This window comes from Ovis aries, chromosome 16 (assembly GCF_016772045.2).
Source record: "Ovis aries strain OAR_USU_Benz2616 breed Rambouillet chromosome 16, ARS-UI_Ramb_v3.0, whole genome shotgun sequence".
Lineage (NCBI taxonomy): Eukaryota > Metazoa > Chordata > Mammalia > Artiodactyla > Bovidae > Ovis > Ovis aries.
The window spans coordinates 66750719-66773011 of record NC_056069.1 but is presented as its reverse complement, the minus strand read 5'-3'; the positions used below and the strand labels follow the sequence as shown (position 1 = coordinate 66773011).

At 51.0% G+C, this 22293-nt stretch overlaps 1 protein-coding gene across 1 annotated transcript in view; it reads left to right on the top strand.

Moving 5' to 3' along the window:
- Nucleotides 1–20958, top strand: part of UBE2QL1 (ubiquitin conjugating enzyme E2 Q family like 1) — a 55777-nt gene extending 34819 nt beyond the window's left edge. Inside the window, exon 2 of the mRNA XM_027980178.3 lies at nt 19603–20958. Within this exon, the coding sequence (XP_027835979.1) occupies nt 19603–19734 (132 nt within the window). The 3' untranslated portion in view covers nt 19735–20958. The remainder of the gene's footprint in view (nt 1–19602) is intronic.
- The last annotated feature ends 1335 nt before the right edge of the window (nt 20959–22293 follow it).

Below are 22293 nucleotides of genomic sequence, written 5' to 3'. Positions count from 1 at the left end.
CAGACAATGAAAGGGAACAAGTATAACCCTGATTACCGTGAGAGGAGAGGGTGAGGCTAGGAGAGGATCCAACAGTCTGATATAAGAAATAAAGCGATCCTTTCTGTAAAAGGGACTGGCGCAACGGGGTTGATTGCCTTTAGAAATCTATTTAACATTTAAATACAATTGTGAACTGCTCAGTTAAAGATTGGACCGATATTGTGCAAACCTGCTGATACCCTAGGCATGTGTGGATGGGAGCCACTCAGTCTTCATGTTTGCATCAGTGAGGGTTGCTTTACCTGGTACAGCAGATCCGTGGTGGGCAGGGAAAGCGAAAATGTTAGCCAGTCAGTCGTGTCCAACTCTGCAACCCCAAGGACCGTCTTCTGTCCATGGGATTCTCCAGGCAGGAATACTGGAGTGGGTTGCCATTTACTCCTCCAGGGGATCTTCCCAACCCAGGTCTTCTGCATTGCAGGCAGATTTGTTACCACTGAGCATTCAGATTCCAGCTCCACCTGCAGTGTGACCACAGGCTGTTTAACTCTGAGCCTGTTTCCTCCTCATGAGGGTGGGTATCGAGATCTCTCTATGGTGTGGATTAAGCGAGCTGATACATGTCACTCTGTCAGAACTGGGACCAGCCCAAGCTTTATGTTATTGTTCGTTGTTCAGTCACTAAGTCATGCCCAACTCTTTGCGACCCGTGAACTGCAGCACACCAGGCTTCCCTGTCCTCCACCGTCTCCCGGAGCTTGCTCAAACTCATATCCATTGAGCCGGTGATGCCATTCAACCATCTCGTCCTCTGCCACCCCCTTCTCCTCCCGCCTTCAATCTTTCCCAGCATCAGAGTGTTTTCCAATGAGTCAGCTTTTCACATCAGGTGTCCAAAGTATTGAAGCTTCAGCTTCAGCATCAGTCCTTCCAAGGAATAGTCAGGGTTGATTTCCTTTAGGATGGACTGGTTGGATCTCCTTGCAGTCCAAGGAACTCTCAAGAGTCTTCTCCAACACCACAGTTTGAAAGTATCAATTCTTCAGTGCTCAGCCTTCTTTATGGTCCAACTCCCCATACATGACTGTTGGAAACACCATAGCTTTGACTATATGGACCTTTGTGAGCAAAGTGATGTCTCTGCTTTTTAATACACTGTCTAGGTTTGTCATAGCTATCCTTCCAAGGAGCAAATGTCTTTTATATCTGTGGCTGCAGTCACCATCCTCATTGATTTTGGAGCCCAAGAAAATGAAATCTGACAGTATTTCCACTTTTCTCCGTCTATTTGCCATGTAGTGATAGGACTGGATGCCATGATCTTCGTTTTCTGAATGTTGAGTTTTAAGCCAACTTTTTCACTCTCCTTTTCACTTTCATCAAGAGGCTCTTTAGTTCTTCTTCACTCTCTGCCGTGAGGGTGGTGTCATCTGCATATCTGAGGTTATTGATGTTTCTCCCAGCAATCTTGAATCCAGTTTGTGAGTCATCTAGCCCGGCATTTCACACGATATCCTCTACATAGATGTTAAACAAGCAGGGTGACAGTACACGCCTTTAGGTACTCCCTTTCCAATTTTTAACCAGTCTGTTGTTCCATGTCCAGTTCTAACTGTTGCTTCTTGTCCTGCACACAAGTTTCTCAGGAGCCAGGTACGGTGGTCTGGTATGCCCATCTGTATGTTTATTATATTACAAAGCATGTGTTGGTTGAAGATTCGCAGCGAAGTTTATAAAAATCACTGATTGAATTCGTTTCTCTACTTGCTATAGTTCTGACTTAATCAAAAAGAAAAGATTCTGTAGCACCACCCCTATGCAAATAAAGAGCTGAAATCAGAACATCCCTAAAGCAATGGCCTGAAAGCAGTAATAGCCATCCCAGGTGCTTATGGAAAATCACTTTCTAAATGTTTATTAGGTCAGCCAGAATCAGCCCGTCCGTTTCCTAAGCTTTTCAGGCAGAGACTAGAAATTTGAGTTTGGAAACGACTTCCTTTCTTGATTGCAATCTTGAGACAGTTTTCTGGTGACAGAACATGGTGTTTTCTAGAAAGATGCCCACCCCTTCCTTCTCAGCACAGAGTAAGCTATTTCATCTGTTATCTTTGCCCTGCATTTTCTTGCAAACAGAAAAAGCAGGTGCTGGGCTTCACTTGCACTGGGCCCAGCACCTGTGTGACATCCTGCCTGTGGCTGGATGGCAGTCTGCAGCCCTGATGGTTTGCAAGCCTTGCCTTTATCCAGGTGTTCATAGCACGTGGCCACAATACTGAGTGCTGGGTGGTAGGGCTCTTCACACTCCTAGTGCTTTCTTCAGTTAATGATAAAATAGCATAAGGAAGGCAGTGTAGGGAGCTGGGGAGCAGGCTGGGCGGCTGCGGGACACAATGCAGGGGCAGAGGCCCCAGCGGCGGAAGTGAGACGCTGGCATGGGATGGGCGCTCACAGGGCAGAAGCACACAGGCTTGAGCACCTGCCCTGGTTATGGGTGCTGCCTCTGAGTTACGGGTGCTGGGTGTCACCCCAAGACTCTCCAAAAAACGCATCTGATGAAACACTCTTAGTTTTTAAGGTCAGGTGCACTAGGATTCCCGTGTTAGGATGTCTTTGCACCATTGCCCTGGCTCAGAACAGTCCGGGGTCCTCGGAAGTCAGGGTGGGGAAATGCCTGCCCCGGTAGGGTACTGGGGGGGTGTCTGCAGTCTGGGTGGGGAGGGGGGGTCTGGGTGGGGAGGAAAGGCAGGGGGCTGGTCCCACTCTCACCTCCCTTCCTCCCAGCCTCCCTTCCTCTGCCTCTGCCCCAGCACTGCACCTCATTAGCACCTCATTATCAGCCAGCACACAAAACTGTCAGAGTCAAGTTCTCCGGGAAGATACACCAGGCGTGATTCAAGTTTACTACAAGCTGCTTGCTTATTCAAGGTTTTTCACACATAGATGGCCACTTTTCCCAGGAAAGAAAGTTCCGTGCTTTTTAAAATTGAAGTGTAGTTGATTCACAATGTCATGTTAGATTCCGGTGTACGCACAGTGACACAGTTTACGTTTCATATATGTGTAAATTATATATATATATTCTTTTTCAGATTCTTCCCCTTATAGGTTATTACAAAATACTGAGTGCTACCCAATAGGCTCCTGTTAGTTATCTGTTTTATATACAGTTGCGTGTATCTGTTAGTCCCATCCTCCTTGGTCAACGTAGATTGGTTTTCCTTTACATTTTTATTGCAGTATAGGTGAGTTACAATGCTGTGTTAGCAAAGTGAATCAGTTATACGTATACCTGCATCCACTCTTCTGTAGATTCTTTTCCCAAGTAGGTCATTACGGAGAATTGAGTAGAGTTCCCTGCGCTTTCCAGCAGGCCTTTATGAGCTGTATATTTTATGTATAGTAGGGTCATATGTCAGCCCCAGTCTCCCAGTTTACCCCTCCCTCCTGCCCCCCAGTGACCATAAGTTTATTTTCTACATCTGCAACTCTATTTTGTAGATAAGTCCATTTGTAACTGTATCTATTTTGTAGATAAGTCCATTTCTGAGGGAGATAAGTCAGACAGAAAAAGACAGATACCAAGTGATAGCGCTTATATGTGGAATCTGAACTATGGCTACATAAGTTTGTTTTCTGTCTGTGGGTCTATTTTCAAAACACCCCATGTTAAGGTCACGGAGGTGGGTCAGGGCTGTTTGGCCAGGGCCCCCATGTCGACTCATTGTGGGATGGAACAGAAACCTGGGACCCCCAAAAAATAGATACAGGTGCATCCTGAAAGCATGCAAAACGCACCCCAGACCTCGGCCAGTGCGTGCAGGCGTGCCTAGAGGCAGAGGTGCCCCGCGCGTGACGCGCTCCTGGTGACGCTTGTCTGGCTCTTCCCATTACCTACAGCAGTGTTTCAAGGCTCATCCTGTTAGCGATGCCCACCCGCCTACAAGCCTCCTTATTTTCCATTTTTACAACCAAAGCACCATTGTCTTCACTGGGCTTAGGTGCCTCCATGACGGCTGCCATTCCTGGGGCAGGAGCGCCCCACCCTCCTCGCCATAGGGAGAGGTGAGGGGTCAGAAATCGCTCCGTGCCCATCCTCAGGGGTGGCCTCACCTGTGAGCCCGGGGACCACCAGCTCACATCAGTGCTGGAGCTCCGTGGTGGCGTGAGGGGGCAGGGCCAGCAGGACAGACCCTCCCACATGGCCCCCGACCCCGGTCAGCCCCCACAGCCTTCTGCCTCAGACTGAGTCTCCTTCCGCCACCCCCTGCACTTCCCCCCGACCACCCCGCCTCTGAGCACCCTCCAGGAGAAGGCAGCCTCACAGACAGCCCGGCTCAGGCCACGACCCCCACCCCAAGCCAAAGCGATGTTGCGGGAGCCAGCATCCCAGGCCAAGTTCAGAGGCTCCTGGTTTCAGCCCCGCTAGGGATTCTTGGTCACTGCCCTGGCTCCCAGCCCTCACTGGGCTTCTCTGGTGGTTCAGACGGTAAAGCATCTGCCTGCAATCCAGGAGACCCACACAGTTCCATCCCTGGGTCAGGAAGATCCCCTGGAGAAGTGAATGGCAGCCCACTCTAGTATTCTTACCTGGGTAATCCCATGGACAGAGGAGCCTGGTGGGCTACAGTCCATGGGGTCCCAGAGATGGACAGGACTGAGTGACTCCACTTTCACTTTCTCCCAGCCCTCGCTCGGGGTGACCTGCAGGTGTGCTGAGCTGGGGGGGGGAGCGGAGCTTGCAAGGAGTCTCCCACTTTCTCCCCCAGGACAGGAGGACCCCAGCCCCCACTCACCTCCTCCCCCCCACCTTCAAAACCGGAAGGGCTGGCCCAGCAGGCCTCCTAGGCTGAGCGAGGGACTCTTGCGGGTGCTCCAGACTGAGAAACAGCTTCCCAGAAAGCTGGTAGTTTAGTCCTTCAGTCGTGTCCAACACTTGTGACCCCGTAGACCGTGGCCCTGCAGGCTCCTCTGTCCATGGTGCTTCCCAGGCAAGAACACTGGAGTGGGTTGTCATTCCCTTCTCCAGGGTAGCTGCCCAACCCTTCTCCAGGGATCAAAGTCAGGCCCCCTCACTGCTGGCAGGTTCTTTACTGAGCCACCAGAGAAGCACCAGAAAGTTGGCGGGGTTTGTGCAACATAGGAGGGAGGGAGGTACACACTATTGGGTGAAAGATAAGCTCAGGAATGTATTCTGCAAGGAATACAGCCAATGTTTCATAATAACTGTCAATGGAAAGTAACCTTTAAAATGGTATGAACAATAAAACATTCTTTTAAACTTATACAGAGAAAGAGAGAAACTTATGTAAAGAGAAAATGGGGAAGTTAGAGAAAAACAGATCAGAAGGTTGATAAGTTGGATGCCCGAGGTGTCCACGCAGAGGCTACAGTGGTCTCCCTGGTGACTGTGTCCAGCAGGAAGTGACCGGCACCTGGGAGGCCAGGGGAGGCTGAGCTGCGGACTCCAGGGTTCCTGCCCAGGACATGATGTGTGAACTAGGACGTGTGCACCGGAGACCCAGTCTGCGTGGCTCTTCAGAGACAAACCGTGTTCTGGGCTGCTGTCCGAGGCTTCATCATGTCCCCATCTCAATGACTTCCATCCTCACCTAGCACTTTGAGAAAGAGAACCTAGCTGACCACAGACCCTGCCTTCTCAGACCCATCCCACTGGAAGCAGGTGGCAGGCAGGCGTGGGATCTCTCCAGTGAGCAGAATTGAAATTTCACGTCATTAGGAACACCACGGCTTTCCTGAAATTCAGTGAAGTAGTGAAGAGCAGGTCTTCCTGAGTAGCTCATGTGGTAGAGAGTCTGCCTGCCATGCAGGAGATCCCAGTTCGATTCCTGGGTAGGGAAGATCCCTGGGAGAAGGGATAGGCCACCCACTGCAGTATTCTTGGGCTTCCCTGGTGGCTCAGATGGTAGAGAATCCATCCGCCTGCCATGTGGGAGACCTGGGTTTGATCCCTGGGTGGGTAAGATCCCCTGGAGGAGGAAATAGCAACCCACTCCGGTATTCTTGCCTGGAGAATCCTATGGACAGAGGAGCCTGGCAGGCTGGAGTCCCTGGGGTAGCAAAGAGTCAGACATGACTAAGTGACTAAGCACGGACACACACACAGAGTAAAGATTAAAGTAATCCACAGTCTTCATCTGTGTCACGTGTCGGGTGTGGGGGCAGAGGGTTGGCCTGATCCTGACCCAAGAGGTCCGGTGGGTAGGAAAACACTCCCGAGCCCTATTCACTCACCAGGATGCCGAGCTGCCCCTGTGAGAAGGCTGATGATTGTGACGGAGCCAGGTCAGGGGAGCGTGACCGAGCTGATGAAGATTCCCCGCAGGGGTCTCCCAGCAGGGCAGAGGGTCTGCTCTCCGGCTTCTCCAGGCGCCAGGATCCGCTCAGAAGCAGCAGCCCCAGAAGCAGCAGCTGTGCTGTGTTAAACGGGCCCTCCAGCTTGGAGAAGGGAACACGCCGTCCTCTACTGGCCTGTGGCCAGCAGCTCCTCCCGCGCCGTGTGTAGCAGACGGAGACCACGGATGCCGGCGTCCCGGGGAACAAAGCCCCTGGGGGGTGAAGGCGCCTGGCTGACCGAGGTCCCCAGAGTCGGGCAGGAGCAGAGGTCCCCACGACGGTGGCCGGAGGGCCAGACGCTTGGTGCTGAAGGCAGATTGGGTGCCCTGATCAGCTCAGAGCATGCACGTGGGGTGAGTTCCAGGAAGAAGGGTGCAGAGGGGAGGGGACGGAGGAGCTCAGGGAGCCTGGCGCCCTGTACCCAGCAAGAGCAGCCAGGCTCGAGCGTCCTGTGCAGCAAAGGGTCGGTACCTGGTTCCCTCGCCAACTCCCAGGAGCTGCTGTGTGTTCTGAGAGCCAGCCTGGCCAGGGATTCAGCTGGGGGATCCGGTGTGACTTTGAGCACGTGGTTGGCGTCTCTGTGTCTGTTTCCTCACCTGTGAATCAGGGTTGATGGGCTGACGATAGCAGAGCCCACCTGGTGGGGGTCCGGGGACCACCCCACACCCCACGCAAGGAGTCTATGCAAGCCGGGTCCTGAGGGCAGTCCCCAGCACAGCGAGGATGAGCTGCTGCCACCACCACGACTGCCTTTAAAGAGTGAAGTCCAGCTGCCTCTGCCTGTGTCTCACACAGCTGGTGAAACCCACCGGGACCCAGTTGCTGAAGCAGAACTATTGGCAGAGCCTCCAGAAAAAAATAATTCTGAAGCAATTATCTTACATAATTGAAAGTCTGATCATCACGTTCCTTTTTCCCTGTTTGCTTCTCCTAAGAAAATGCAGTCTGTCTTAAAACAGATCCCATAATTGCTAGAACTTTATTTAAAATGTAGAAGAAAGAGATGCTTACGTTTTGCAAGAATCAAAAATATCCACGAACTGCGCCTTTGGTGCTGCCAGTGGCCTGAGGATGGTTTAACGGCTATCAAGTCGTCGCTTCTTATCTGCGAGGGACACACTCAGCCCCCCAGCAGACGCGGGAAACCACGGATCGTACAGAACACTACACTGTGTCTTTTTCTCTGTGTGCACATGCTGGACAGGGAGGCTTCACGTCCCGGGTGGGACTGCGGGCGACGGTCAGGCACACCTCATTTCACTGTACATCGCAGATGGTGTGGCTTTTTTTCTTTTTTAACGAATTCAGGGCTGCGGCAACCCTTCATCAAGCAGGCCTATCAGTGCCAACTTTCCAACAGCATTATTTTGTACATGGGCTCCCCAAGTGGCTTGGACAGTAAAGAATCTGCCTGCAGTGCAGAAGACCCGGGTTCAACCCCTGGGGGGGGGGGGGAGATCCCCTGGAGAAGGAAATGGGCACCCGCTCCAGTGTTCTTGCCTGGAGAGTCCCGTGGACAGAGGAACCTGGGGGGCTATAGTCCATGGGGTCACAAAAAGTCGGACGCGACTGAGTGACTAACATTTTGCACTTAATGCTGATTTTTTAATGTTTCTATTGTTTTTTTACACACAATGCAATTGTGCACTTAATTTACTAGCGTGGTGTGTAAGCACAGCCTTTATATGCACTGGGAAACCAGAATATTCGTGTGACTCACTATAAGATACTCGCTTTATTTCAGTGGCCTAGAGCCAAACCTGTAGTGTATCCAAGATCTGCCCCGGCATGAGATTTCGTCTCGCTGTTCAGAACAGTCTGCGATTTAAAACTTGTGAATTTTTATTTCTGGAATTTTCCATTTAGTATTTTTGGACCATAGTTGACAAGGGTAACTGAAATCACAGAAAGAGGAACAGTAGCTAAGGGGCACCATGGGGTTAAATAACGTCGTGGCTTCACTTTAATTTCTATTAAATATTATCCAGGTTTATATAAAAGTGATGCTGACTTTGTCATCCTGAGAGGTTCACAAAAATCAAGAGAGACTATCTGAAGACATTGGTCATTTAATAATTTGGAAACCACTTTAGAGACTATGGTGGAGACTCTGCCCGCCCAGAAAACCTTCCTTCCTGGCGGCAGTGGCTGCGCGTCCTTGGCCCTGAGGAGGGTCAGTGCTGTGGAGAGCTGGTCTGTGGTCCTGCCGGGGAGGGGATGCAAGTCTGGCCAATTGGTGGTACATGCATCCACCCCTCCAGGGCTTCCCTGGTGGCTCAGACGGTAAAGAATCCGCCTGCAGTGTGGGAGACCTGGGTTCGATCCCCGGGTGGGGAAGATTCCCTGGAGGAGGGCATGGCAACCCATTCCAGTATTGTTGCCTGGAGAGTCCCATGGACAGAAGAGCCTGGCGGGCTGCAGTCCACAGAGTCGCAAAGAGCTGGACACAACTGAGTGACTAAGCACAGCACAGAGCATTCTCTCGTCCAGACATTCCCAGTGTCCCACCCACCAGGCCTGTGCCAAGCCCTGGCCATCTCCCTCCCCTGGTGTCTCCAGCAACCCGCACAAGCTCTGCTCTGTTTTATCTATGGGAAATACAGTTTACCTACGGGAAATACACTCCTTTGCACGTCAGCAACTTTGATGGACCAGGTGTGTCTTTGAGCAGGGATTCTCAACATCCGGCATCTAATGCGTGATGATCTGAGGCGGCACTGATGTCATAATAACAGAAAGAAAGGGCACAATAAATGGAATGCACTTGAAGCATCCTGAAACGGTACTCCACCCCAGTCCGTGGGAAAATCGTCTTCCACGAAACTGGCCCCTGGTGCCAGAACGGTGGGGGACTGCTGTCTTTCAGGGTTGGTCGACCACAAGAGCAGTGCTCCTGGTGTGTGTGCGGCGAAAGGCTGTGTGCTGATGGGGAGAGAGTCCCGGCTTCCCCCAAGGTGTGCCCGGGTTCGCCCAGTTATCTTTCCTAGGCACAGCATCACCTGCTGGCGCTCTGCCTGCCTCGGGTGGACACATGCAGCCCCACGATGCTCTGTGAGGACATTTCCGGTAGAGGGACCACAGCGCCTTTCTTCAGAGGACGTGTAGCCACGAGTGCACACATGCAAAGCTTCATGCCGCTCCCTGAGCGGCGGAGTCTGGGCTTGCCCCCTGCAGCCACCGAGGGCGGGTCCATTCCATCCAGCACCACGAGCGCGCTGCCCCCAGTGTCCTCTGTTCCAGGGGGATGTTCTAGCGACCTGCCATGAAAGGCACTTTTCTAATAGGCTCTGTGTCTTAACTATGAATTAGTACCCAGTGTCAGAATTAGAGGACAGACCTTGTGTCCTCAAGGTGTAACTTCCAGAAAGATAGACAGCTTTTTTGTTTCTGAGATGAAAGTTTTGAGTTGATCATTTCTAGAGTCTGCCTCACAGTCTTTTTTTTTTTTTTTTTTTGGTGGTGGTTTGTATTATAAAAATAAGACCTTTAATATATTGTAGAATCTTTATGGGCTTCCCAGGTGGCGCTAGTGGTGAAGAACCTGCCTGCTAATGCGAGAGATCTACGAGATGCGGGTTTGATCCCTCGGTCGGGAAGATCCCCTGGAGGAGGGCATGGCAACCCATTCCAGTAAACTTGCCTGGAGAATCCCATGGACCGAGGAGCCTGGTGGGCTACAGTCCATGGGGTCGCAAAGAGTCAGACATGCCCAAAGTAACTTAGCAGCAGCAGAATCTTTATAGTATTTTGCAATGAGGATATAGAGGCTTTTTTTTAATTGAATTATGCTTGATATAAAATATTATTTAAGTTATAGGCATACAATATAGTGATTTGCAAATTTTAGAAGTTACAGTTTATTTATAGTTATTATAAAGTATTGGCTGAATTCCCTGTGATGTACAGTATGTCCTTGTAGCTTATTTTATACCTAGGAGTTTATATCTCTTACTCCCCCGCCCCTATACTGCCCCCGCTCTCCTCTTCCCACTGGTAATCACTAGTTTGTTCTCTTATATCTGTGAGTCTGTTTGTTTTTAATACACCGGTTTGTTTTGCTTTTTAGATTCTACACGTAAGTGATACCACACAGCATCTGTCTTTCTCTGTCTGACTTACTTTACTTAGCACAGTGTTTTCCAGCTCCATCCGTTTACTGCAAATGGCAAAATTTCATTCCTTTTTATGCTGAAGACCCTGCCGCTGGGAAGGGTTGAAGGCGGGAGGAGAAGGGGATGACAGAGGATGAGATGGTTGGATGGCATCACCGACTCAATGGACTTGAGTTTGAGTAAACTCTGGGAGTTGACGATGGACAGGGAGGCCTGGCGTGCTGCAGTCCATGGGGTCGCAAAGAGCAGGACACGACTGAGCGACTGAAGTGACTGACTGACTGAATATTCCATTGTTTATGTACACCACATCTTTATCCATTCAACTGTTGATGGAAACTTAGATTGTTTCCATGTCTTGGCAATTGTAAGTAATGCTGCTATGAACTTGGGGTGCGTGTATCTTTTTGAATCAGTGGTTTGCAGTTTTTTTCTTTTTTTTGATATATACCCAGGAGTGTGTTTGTATGGTGTTCTATTTTTAGTTTTTTGTGTCTCACCAAAGATGTTCCCAATAAGATCTGAGAGTAAATTACAAATAGCTGGGGCGGGGTGTGGGGATGGTGTGACAGGAGACACGCTGGGCACGGATTCTGCTTAAAACCCAGAAGGAGGGCACAGGGACCTGAACGCCCAGCACCGGGGCAGGCCGTGGGGGGCGCTGAGCCTCTGTGCCCTCGGACACGCTGGCTGCCGAGAGGGAGCCCCCCAGGTCCGGCAAAGCCGTGTCCCGTGGGCCCAGCCACGGGGCCACCTCTCTTGGCCACGGGGCCCTTCCAGGCCCGCTGGTCCTCACCTGGTGGACTGCGGGAAGCAGCTGTGCCTTGTGGACCCACTGACCAGCCCTGACCACCACGCTAAAGCGGAATGTTGTCTGTGGAGGTTTAGTGAGATGCAGTATGTGAAAGCGGCCCCAGCACTGGGCGCAGGAGCTGATGTGAGCCGGACACGGAGCGGCTGCCCTTGCACTCGTGGACAGCAGCCACACGGGCGAGCAGGGGCTTTCGTAGCTGCCAAAACCCAACACCTTGGCAGTCCAGTGGTTAGGACTCGGTGCTCTCTTTGCCATGGGCTCAGGTTCAATTCCTGGTCTGGGAGCTAAGATCCTGCAAGCTATGTGGTGCAGCCAAAGGAAAAAAAAGAACCATTTCCAGGACCAGCTCGTTACCTGCCCAGGTGGCCGCACGGCACATGCCCACAGCATCATTCTGCCCCCTCACTGCCTGCCCTTCCGAGCCCCTCTGCCCCGCTTCCCTGCCATGGCTGGTGCTGGGTGGGGTCCCTGACAGGCAGCAGGCTCCCCCGTAAACTGACCATCCTCCAAGTCCAGGTATGAGGCCTGAGGCTTCCCTCCAGGCGACTCCTGGATTCCAGTCAGCTCAGGGACCCTCACATTTCTCTCCCTGCAGTTTAAACAACATCACTGTAGCCACACACATACACGCGTGCACATGCAAGCCCACATGTGAGCATTCGTGTACATACACGCACATGTATATACGTGTACACGTGCATACGTGCATACACACACACACACACACGTTCTCAGACCCACGGCCAAGGTGGAATCAACTCGGCCCGTTTCCAGCCCACATCAGCCTCTCCCTGATGCCTCACTGGACCACATCCAGCGGGAGTGCCTTCCCCGCTGGCCAGCGGTTTCAGAGCCGCCCTTTGATTTGGGAAAGCATTTCTCTGAAGTGGTCTCATTCATTGCAGAGTCTCGTCTGTCTTTTAGAACTTGTAAGCTGACCTGCTTTGAATGGCAGAGCTTCAGAGAGAGGTGAGATCACTGCCGTCTTTCCAAGCGGACCTCCTTCCAAATCCGCGTGTTCCTGTGTTTCCCTCAAGCCGAGCACAGGTCCGGTCTGAGCGTCTCCTCCACGTGCAGCATCCTCGAGAGAGTCTACACTGAGCACGATACATGCTTGAAACCCACATCGGGGAGGTGGCGTGCACAAGTGCTGTTAGACTAACAGTCACACGTTCTAAGACTTTAAAAACAAATTACAGCCGCTCTGTAATTCCACACAGGAAACGAGTGAAGGAGCCTCAACACTTTGCATGAAGAGTCTGTAAGTCCCTACTAGTTTTAAAGGAGCAAAGCTTGTAATTCATGGGCAAGTGAACCACGAAAATGTCATGAAAGCATGTTGGCAAAGAAGAAAAATAGAAGAAAATCTAACCAAGTGAGAAATGTCAAATGAATATGTTTATGTCAACCAGTTAAAATGATGTTACTGAAAGGGCTAGGAAAGCAGCCCTACAAATACAGAATACTGGACTTGCCTGAAGATGTTTTTGTGACCGGATAAGCCATCATAATATCCACACATTTTTTTTCCAGGAGGGCAGAACGGAGCTAACTTTGCCAAAGAACAGGGATAAGATCGTCTGTGATGATTTCAAAGATGAAAATCCACATTTATTGTGTTCATCCTGTGCCTGACACTGAGCTGAGCATCCTACATCTGTTAACACATTAAGTCCCTATAAAACCTCAATGTCACATAGCACTGTTATTATGCTTATTTTCCAGGTGAGGAAGTTGCAATTCAGAGAGGTTAATTAACACATCCAAGGTCACACAGCCAGGAGGTATTGGAGCAGGGCTTTGAGGCCAGGCGTATTGAATTCTTCACCCCTGCCCGTCGCGCGCGCGCGCGCCCACACACACACACACCCACACACCCTAGCTTCACCAAGTGTCTTCCCATCCTTTTCTGAATACAGCCATGTCTTTCAACCTCCACTTTGGGGTCCCTTGTCCTCACCCACCATGGCCTGGCAAACACTTTCCACCCGTATTTCAAGGCTCAGTTCAAGTGTCTTTAGACGTGGAAATCTTTCTGAACCCACAGACAACGAACCCTACCTCTTCTCCTTCCCTCTCCCCTAGGTAGACCCCACCCTCCCTGCTGAGCTATAAGTTCCATGAGGATCAGAATCGTTTCCAATTTAGAAAACCCTGCAGTCCCAGTTGGAGGAGGAAATGGCAACCCACTCCCGTATTCTTGCCTGGAGAATCCCAGGGACAGAGGAGCCTGGCAGGTTACATTACACAGGGTCACAAAGAGTCAGACACGACTGAAGTGACTCAGCATGCAAGCATGCAGTCCCAGTAACCAGCCCAGTTTGTAACTCCGGGAGGACTTGGGCGACTGTTTGCTGAATGAATGGAGATGGACCGTCTGCCCCTTGCTCAGGGCCATCTTTATTCCATACACCAGTGGCTCGCGTTCGGGGCTGATTTTGTCTCTCAGGGGATACCTGGCAATATCTGGAGATGCTTAGGATGTCATAGCTCATGTAGTGCCACTAGCATCTCCACGGACGCTGCTGAGCATCCTCCTGTGCACAGGACACCCCCCAGCAAAGAATCAGCCAGCCCGTGTTGCTGGTAGCGCGGGGGCTGAGAAACCCTGATGTACCCCCTCCTGTCTCAGCACCGACAACACACTTCAGCTCTCTCCCCGCGATGAATCTAAGGCCCAGCTGCAGGGGCCGCAGTCCCTGTCTTTCTACGCCCAGGATCCAGCATACTGAGTGAGTGAATGAATGAGCGAGAGGTGAGCAGGAGACAGAGACAGGCAATTCAGCGCGCACACTGGGGTGACAGCAGCCGCAGCAGACCCTGCGGCTGGTGCGAGGACCTGAGTCTGGGGTCACCCGTTAGCTCCGTGGAAATGTTCTCATGTTGTTCACTGTGATTGACACACTCCCCCCAAACAAACAAACAAACAAAAAAAGCCGTGAGCGAAATAGAGAGTTCAAACCAAGCACCACCGAATGGCTGTGCTTGGCAGATGTAGCCCCAGGGAGCTGGGTGCTTGTGAGCACTGCTCGGTGTCAATATTACAGTGAGATTTTGAGCTTTTTAAGGTGATTGGGGCAGAACCCTATGGTTATGTATAACTGTACATTTACAATCGGGAGCAAGGCTGACGGTCATCAGGAGAGAGAGGGTACTTTTCTGAGCTCTTAGTGAGAGCACAGAGCTATCATGTAGGCTGAGTAAACTCTCAGATCAGGTCCTTTAGCATTAAAGTGGAGGTGTTTAAGGGAAAAACAAGAGTTATTGGAAGGGAAATCTCCAAGAAAGACTGTCTGAGTATTAGTTACATGGAAACGGATAAGAGAAACCATCAGGTTAGGAAAATAAGAAAAACCGTTCTTAATTCGTTGTATACACCTTAAAGCTCTCACCATGTTTTGAAATTCGGTAGCTTATCTGGCGTTCCTAGTGCTGCTGTGAAGTGGGTTTTGGCCCTGATCTACAGAGGGATGCACAGAGGGTCGGGGAGAAGGAAACGGCAGCCCACTCCAGTCTTCTTGCCTGGTGGGTCCCAGGGACGGGAGCCTGGTGGGCCACCGGCCATGGAGTCACACAGAGTCAGACATGACTGAAGCGGCGTAGCACGGACACACAGAGGGTCAGAGAAGTCAGGCTGCAGTTTTCCCCAGAGTCCAGACTCCAGGAGACTGCTCCCTGGAAGGAAGAATGGGAGACACAGCATCACCAGGTGTCAGAGAAACACAAAGCAAAACCACAGTGAGGGCTCACCTCACACTGGTCACAACAGCCACCATGAAAACGTCTACAAACAAATGCTGGAGAGGGTGTGGAGAAAAGGGAGCCCTCAGACACTGCTGGTGGGAATGCAAACCGGTGCAGCCGCTATGGAGCAGTGTGAGTGAGTGAGTGAAGGTCAGTCGTGTCTGACTCTTTCCGACCCTGTGGACTATATACACAGTCCATGGAATTCTCCAGGCCAGAGTACTGGAGTGGGTAGCCCCTTCTCCAGGGAATCTTCCCGAACTATGGATCAAGCCCAGGCCTTCCACATTGCAGGTGGATTCTTTACTGTCTGAGTCGCCAGGAAGCAGTAAGGAGGTTCCTTGAAAACTGAAACTAAAGCTAGCGTATGATCTAGCGAGTTCATTCCTGGGCATATATCTGGAGCAAACTCTAATTCAAAAGCTCTTTAATTCATGCACCCCCACGTTCATAGCAGCGCTGCTCACAATAGCCCAGACATGGGAACAACCTAAGTCTCCATGTACAGGTGAATGGATAAAGATTGTATATATTAATATATGTAGATGCATGCGTGCTAAGGCCCTTCACTCGTGTCCAACTCTTTGCAACCCCATAGACTGTAGCCCACAAGGCTCCTCCATCCATGGAATTTTCCAGGCAAGAATACTGGAGTGGGGTCCATTGCCTCTTCCAGGGGTTCTTCCCAACCCAGGGATTGGACCCATGTCTCTTGCATCTCCTGCTTTAGCAGGTGGGTTCTTTACCACTAGCACCCCCTGGGAAGCCCAATGCATGCACACATATTTCTATATACATATAGTAGTATATATATACAGTGGAATATTACTCGTCCATAAAGATGAATGAAATGTTGCCATTTGTAACAACATAGATGGACCCAGAGATTGCCATTCTAAATGAAGTCAGAAAGAGAAAGATATTAACACCATATAATATCATTCATATGTGGAATCTGAAAAAGGTGATACAAATGAGCTTATTTCCAAAACAGAAACTCACAGATACAGGAAACAAACTTGTGGTTACCAAAGCAGAGGAGGGATAAAATTAAGAATATGGGATTTACATACACACACTACTGTATATAAAATCCATAATAAACAAGAACCTGCTGTATAGCACAGGGCACTGTACTCGGTATCTTGTAATAACATAAAATGGAAAAAATATGTGTCCATAATGCATGTATTCAGAGAATTAATATAAATGTGTGTGCACATATATATGTGTCTATGCATATATAACTGAATCACTTTGCCATATACCTGAAACTAATATAACATTGTTAATCAGCTACACTTCAATTAAAACACTAAAGAAGTTCCCTGGCAGTCTAGGCATTAGGATTAGGTTAGGATTCATTGCTCTCACTGCCTTGGCCTGGGTTCAATCCCTCGTTGGAAAACTAAGATCCCACAAGCCACATGGCACTGTCAAAACAATTAAAAAAAAAAAAAGAATGGGAGTTGGTTCAATGTCACAGTGGCCTGGACCATCAAGGGGCCCGGGGTGGACAGAGTGCCCCTGACCTTCCCAGTGCAGTGGGCTCCTCATGGGCATTTCAGCAAGCGTAGCTCAGCCGCCCTGGTTTTCAAGCCCAGTGTGTTACTGGGCGATGCTTAAATAGCCAATCAGAGGAGGACAGGCGGTCTGCGCAGGGGTATCTGTTAGCTGCAAACTCAGCCATAAGACGCGAGGCAAGAGGGAGGTGCTGGAGGCCAGCTGAGCGCAGGGGAGATGCCGAGACCCCGGCTGCCACACACGCGCTCTGTCTCCCACGGGCTCTGTCTCCCAGCTGCTGAATTGACTGGGTGCTGGTGTTTTATGTTCATAATTCTTCTCCGGGAGAAGAGGTTACAAAGACTGGTCTGTTCGTTTGGAGTTTTGTCTGTTGTTTTCTGTAACAATTGGGACTTTCACAAAGAATGAGCCAAGTATATGTTCATGCCAAGAGCACAGGAATATTCCAAGATTATTGTGAGCTGGTATTTGTCCGGCTGCCGTTAGTTCAGAATTCTCTAGTCATACCATAAATTTTCAGTATCGTAGAAAAGAATGATAGACATGGTTAGAACTGGCGTTTTATGGGAAAGAAATTAGCTCTTGATACTTGTTCCCACTTATGTGGAAATTGATACTGACATCCCTGCAAAGATACAGTTGCCTGTGTTTAATGAAATAATGCTGGACTTTGATCTTGGCTCACACAGTGACGATTATAAATGTCTTAGCTTCTCATGGTCCCTTTGTATCGTATAACTACCTCCCATAAGCAAAGCAAGAGAGGCACGGGGACGTTTCTAGCAGTCAGAAAATGGTGGTTTCCTGCCTTCTTGTCCCGTTTTCCTTCGCCGTTTAGCAGCTCATGTGACATGGCTGTTTCCGTTCAGTCACCCAGTCGTGTCTGACTCTTCTCGACTCCATGGACTGCAGCACGCCAGGCTTCCATGTCTTTCAGCATCTCCTGGAGTTGGCTCAGACTCATGTCTATTGAGTCGGTGATGCCATCCAACCATCTCATCCTCTTTTGCCCCTTTCTCCTCTTGCCTTCAGTCTTTCCCAGAATCAGGGTCTTTTCCATTGAGTCAGCACCAGGTGGCCAAGGTATTGGAGCTTCACTATCAGCCTTCCGATGAATAGTCAGGGTTGATTTCCTTTAGCAGGAGATCAACTGCTTTGATCTCCTATTTGATGTGGACCAAGCAGCTAATCGGAGAAGGAAATGGCAACCCACTTTAGGACTCTTGCCTGGAAAATCCCGTGGACGGAGGAGCCTGTTAGGCTACAGTCCATGGGGTCGCAAAGAGTTGGACCCAACTGAGTGACTTCACTTCATTTACTTCTTACTTTATCACTGGAGAAGGAAATGGCCACCCACTCCAGTATTCTTGCCTGGAGAATCCCATGGACAGAGGAGCCTGGCGGGCTGTGGTCCATGGGGTTGCAGAGAGTTGGACATGACTGAAGTGACTGGGCATGCACGGAGCAGCTAATTAGAAGAGGTGGTCTTGCCCTTGACTGGCAGCTGAAAAAGTTCAGCCAGAGACATGGCCAGAGGGACAGAGCAACACAGGGGCTCCGGAGGCTGACTCCTCGGCTGGGTGTGGCTCTGAGTCTCCCCTGCTGGAAAAACAGCAAGTGTTGGGAAGGAACGAGAAGCCCTAAATTTAGATGTGTGACACAGCCTCCCATTCTCAGGTCGTAGGGGTCTGTGCTATCTCCCTCGTGGATTCAGATGTCTTCCCAGGGGCTTGTCAGTGGGTTATCAGAGCTCGGATGGGGGATCTCACGCACCCAGCCACACAGAGGTGGGGGGCTGCCTTTGCAGGGGGGACAGGTATGCGGTGAGGCCCTAGGCATGAGTCCGGGTTCCTGTCCGGGTCCCCTTACACAGGTGGCGCTTGGGCATCACATGTCAGGAATGCAGAGAGACTGCCCAGAGTGCATCGTTAGTGAACGTTGCCTGTTGAGAACAGCGTGCATGTCTTCCCTAGTGGGTGAAACTGCGGGTGTTTCCCACCGACAAAACGTGTGTATGAGATGCTCAGGATGAGAGGCGGATCTGCCAGCACAGGCGAGCGAGGGGAGGTCGGGTGCAAGGACGTGTGCCTGAGGCTCAGACAGCGTTTCCGCTGACGGGCTGTCACGTGGGGGCTGGCCGAGCCTGGGGCAGTAAGAACAGCAACAGCTTGTCTGACGGGGAGTCCGGCCCCGCCCTGCTCCTGTGGTCCTTCGTCCACCCATCCCCACCACCGCCAAGGTAAACCTCCCTCCCCAGGGCTCCCCGAGGGGGGGAATGGCCTGAGCCCCGGCCACTCAGTGGGGTCCCCTGGTTCCTTCTCATGGTCTGGAGCCTGTGGCCGTGCCAAGATGAACCAGACCCTCTGTTCACTGCAGTCCCACGTGCTCCGTCCTTCAGACCATGGCCTGCCCCGGCACTGAGAACTGGGCAAACCTCTCCCCTCACCCCCTACCACCAGGGACTGTGTAGGGGAAGCGCTGGCCTCACCTGAACCCCTCCCTGGGAACCCTCAGGGCCAGGCTTCTGCCTTCGTGTCAATGGCCCTTCTGTCTTCTCAGGAGCTTGTTCCCTCACAGCATGAAATGCAAGAAAGTCGCTTTTTGCTCCTGAGCTTGAATGTGGAAAGTCAGAGTTTTCAAGTGTGCGTGTGTGTGTGAATGTATAAATACACACATTATACATAAATGCGTTATCACTAAGTTGTAATTAAAGGCACCCTGAGGCGGGAGGGAAGAGAAGTTAGAATAGCATTTTTGCCTCCAGGGCGACGCGCTGCATTCTGCTTGGATGCTCTTTTGATAAGGCTGGTCCTCCCAGAGACCGCCTGCCAGCATCCAGGGATGAGCGCCTTCCAAGGACCCCAGCAGCACCCGTGTCTCTCCCTCCCCTAAAAGCTTGCCTGCCACTGGACTCCTGCATCTGTTTGGTACCAAAGCCATGATGTTCCCTATCTCTCCTTTCATCACGGACTTCAGAAGTCCCCGCCTCTGTGAGTGTTCTTCACAAAGACGGCAGTAATCGGGATCACTGCTGGGCTCTAACCTGCTTTTTATCTTTTCCCTCTCACCCAGGGGCGGATCTGTAGAAAAGCTGGCAAGTCAAAAAAGTCCTTCAGTCGCAAGGAAGCCGAAGCCACCTTTAAGAGTTTGGTGAAGACTCATGAAAAGTACGGCTGGGTCACCCCGCCCGTCTCTGACGGCTGATGTTCGAGATGTGCACTAGACGCTTAAGCTGCCTCTCCACACACACACACACACACACACACACACCTGACATCTCCTCTCCACGCTGAGCACCCTTCTTCCTTTTCATAACTCCAGCCTTCGGAACGGAATCCTGAATGCCAAGGAGACGCCTAAGTTATTTATGATCAGATGTGTTTACAGAGAGAAGGAGGGGGAGCCAACGCTGTTCGGGATTAGGTTTCGATGATAAATGAGCGATCATCTCTAGGTCACTTTAGAACACACGTCGAGATGGTGACGTTCCCCCGCCCGCCTGCCCTCCCCGCCCCGCCCGCACCCCATCATTGGGCCTCTAGCTTCTCCTGACAGCAGCTCCAAAGAGCAGGCAGGAAACTCAGCTCCCCTCGCTCGACCCGTTGACACGCCCCTAGGAACGCCGTGCCCGTCCGGTCCCCGTTTGCTGTGCCCCGTGTCTCTTTCTCTCCCCGGCAGGTCAACGTCGTAACTTGAAGACGCGTCTTTCTGTGGCCCCGGGTCATGACATGCAGACCTCGTTTGTGCTCTATGACCACTGGTTCATGAGAACAAAAAAATTTAACATGGCCAGGTTCTTGGGATGGAAAACAGCAACCGCCCTCTTGGCCAGACGGTGATCCCAAGGCCGACGCCGAAGCGCGTGCGGTCCGCAGCTCAGCCCACGCCTGTGGGTGAAGGTGGGGTGCTGTGGCCGCGACAGGGCACACAAGTGCAGACGCCGGGATGGGGGGCGCTCAGAGAAACGGTGTTGGGTTGCGGACGGGGTCTCTTCCGACATCCTCAGACGCTCCTACGATGTTCGTGTTCCTGTCTCCTCTCTGCTGGTCGACCCACCACCGAAAGCAGAACACAGTGCCCCATTCGCTGAAGTCGCCTGACCCATGTCCTCCCGTGTGCTCGTGACAGGGAATGCCAGGACTGCCTTCGGAGACCCGGTGACGGTAGGACAATTTGCATGGCCCAGTAGTCACTTGTGTGTCCCCGAGGCCACGACGCGTGAGCACCCTCGCTAGGATATAAACTTCTGTTATTTAATCTCCCCACAATTTCAGTTTTCTCTTCTGTTAAGTTACTTAGACCTTTCCAAGAAGTTCCATGAAATGAGGAAACCACGGTTTCTTATAATATGCGGAAAGAAGTAAAATGTTCATTCCAAGTGGAAAAATCTTATTGGACACATTTTAAATAAAATCACGCATACCTGAATCTGGTCATTGTGGGCTCTCCTTCCACTGAAAGTATTTAATCTGTTTTCAGGCTTTCCAGGTGGCGCCAGTGATAAGGAACCCACCTGCCAATGCAGGAGACGCCAGAGACACAGGCTCGATTCCTGGGTTCATAGTTCAGATGCTACACATGCCAGGGAGGCATTCTGCCATGAGTTGCAGGAAAGGAGTCTCAGGAACCCATGGTCTTTTAAAAAATCCAGTGGATTGGAATGGTCCCCAGAAGCAGCCCAAAAGACAATCGGAAACTAACTGGAAGGACTGATGGGTTATTTGGCCAAACCCGGATGTTGCCAGTCATAGTTTAGCACCATGAAGGAAGAGGAAACGTCTTTGCTCATTCTGTTAAATCTTGCAGGCAGTTTCGGGTGCTTGGCGCCCCATGCACCTGTCCCACATGGTCAGAGATCTGACACCAAACCTTAAAGCCAAGGGCATCTCCTCCCAGTAGGGTTTGTCCTTACCCAAATCTACTCTTTATTGCTGCTTCAATTATTTCAACCATGTTCTTATGGCCCCAGATACATACGCAGTTCTGTGCAGCTAAGACACTTGACCTCTTCAAGTTCCCTCTGAGTAAGAGTAGTCATGAAATTCGATGACAGTTAACTTGAAGCGTCCATTCACCTGATCCTCCACGGCAGAATTCTCCATCCTGGAAATGTGACATCCAGCCGATGGTCCCTGGGCCCCTGGGCTCCAGTCTGTAATGGAATCACACGTGGGAGAGTGAGGGCCTAGGGCAGAAGCGCTGGTCAGGGAGAGCACCTCAGTTTCTTTCTTTCCAGAAGTCCCCGCTTCCAGTTGTAAAATAAAAGTAAGTTTCTGCTAGGAACGTAGGTACATAATTTGACCCAAAGCTGGGTCACTTGAGTGCTGCTCATTAGCTGATCGAACAGCTTGGCCATGGTTGGTTCAGGTGCAGCCAGGTGGTGGGCAAGGTGACGGCCAACAGCAACGGGGAGGGAGACCGTTGGCTTGTCTGCATTCCAGCCTGTACAACCTAGACTTCCTGTGCGTGGTGTTTCTATTAGGTTTGTTAGGAACCAGAAGTTACAGAAGAAATACCTCTTTGTTAAAACAAAAAAAGCTAGTCTTCACTTAAATTGGGAAGACGTTTTTATTTTAAAAAGCAGCAGGGAATAATTTAAAACTCAACTATTGTTTTGACTCTTAGAAGCAAGAATTCCCTTTTCTGGGGGCTGGAGGCAACCATGGCAGAGTTGGCCAGACAGCAGAGGCTGGAGGGGATGTTCCGTGACGACCCTGCGCGTGGGTCCTGCCTGCCCTCTGGGTTGGGCTGGCTGGGTTCATG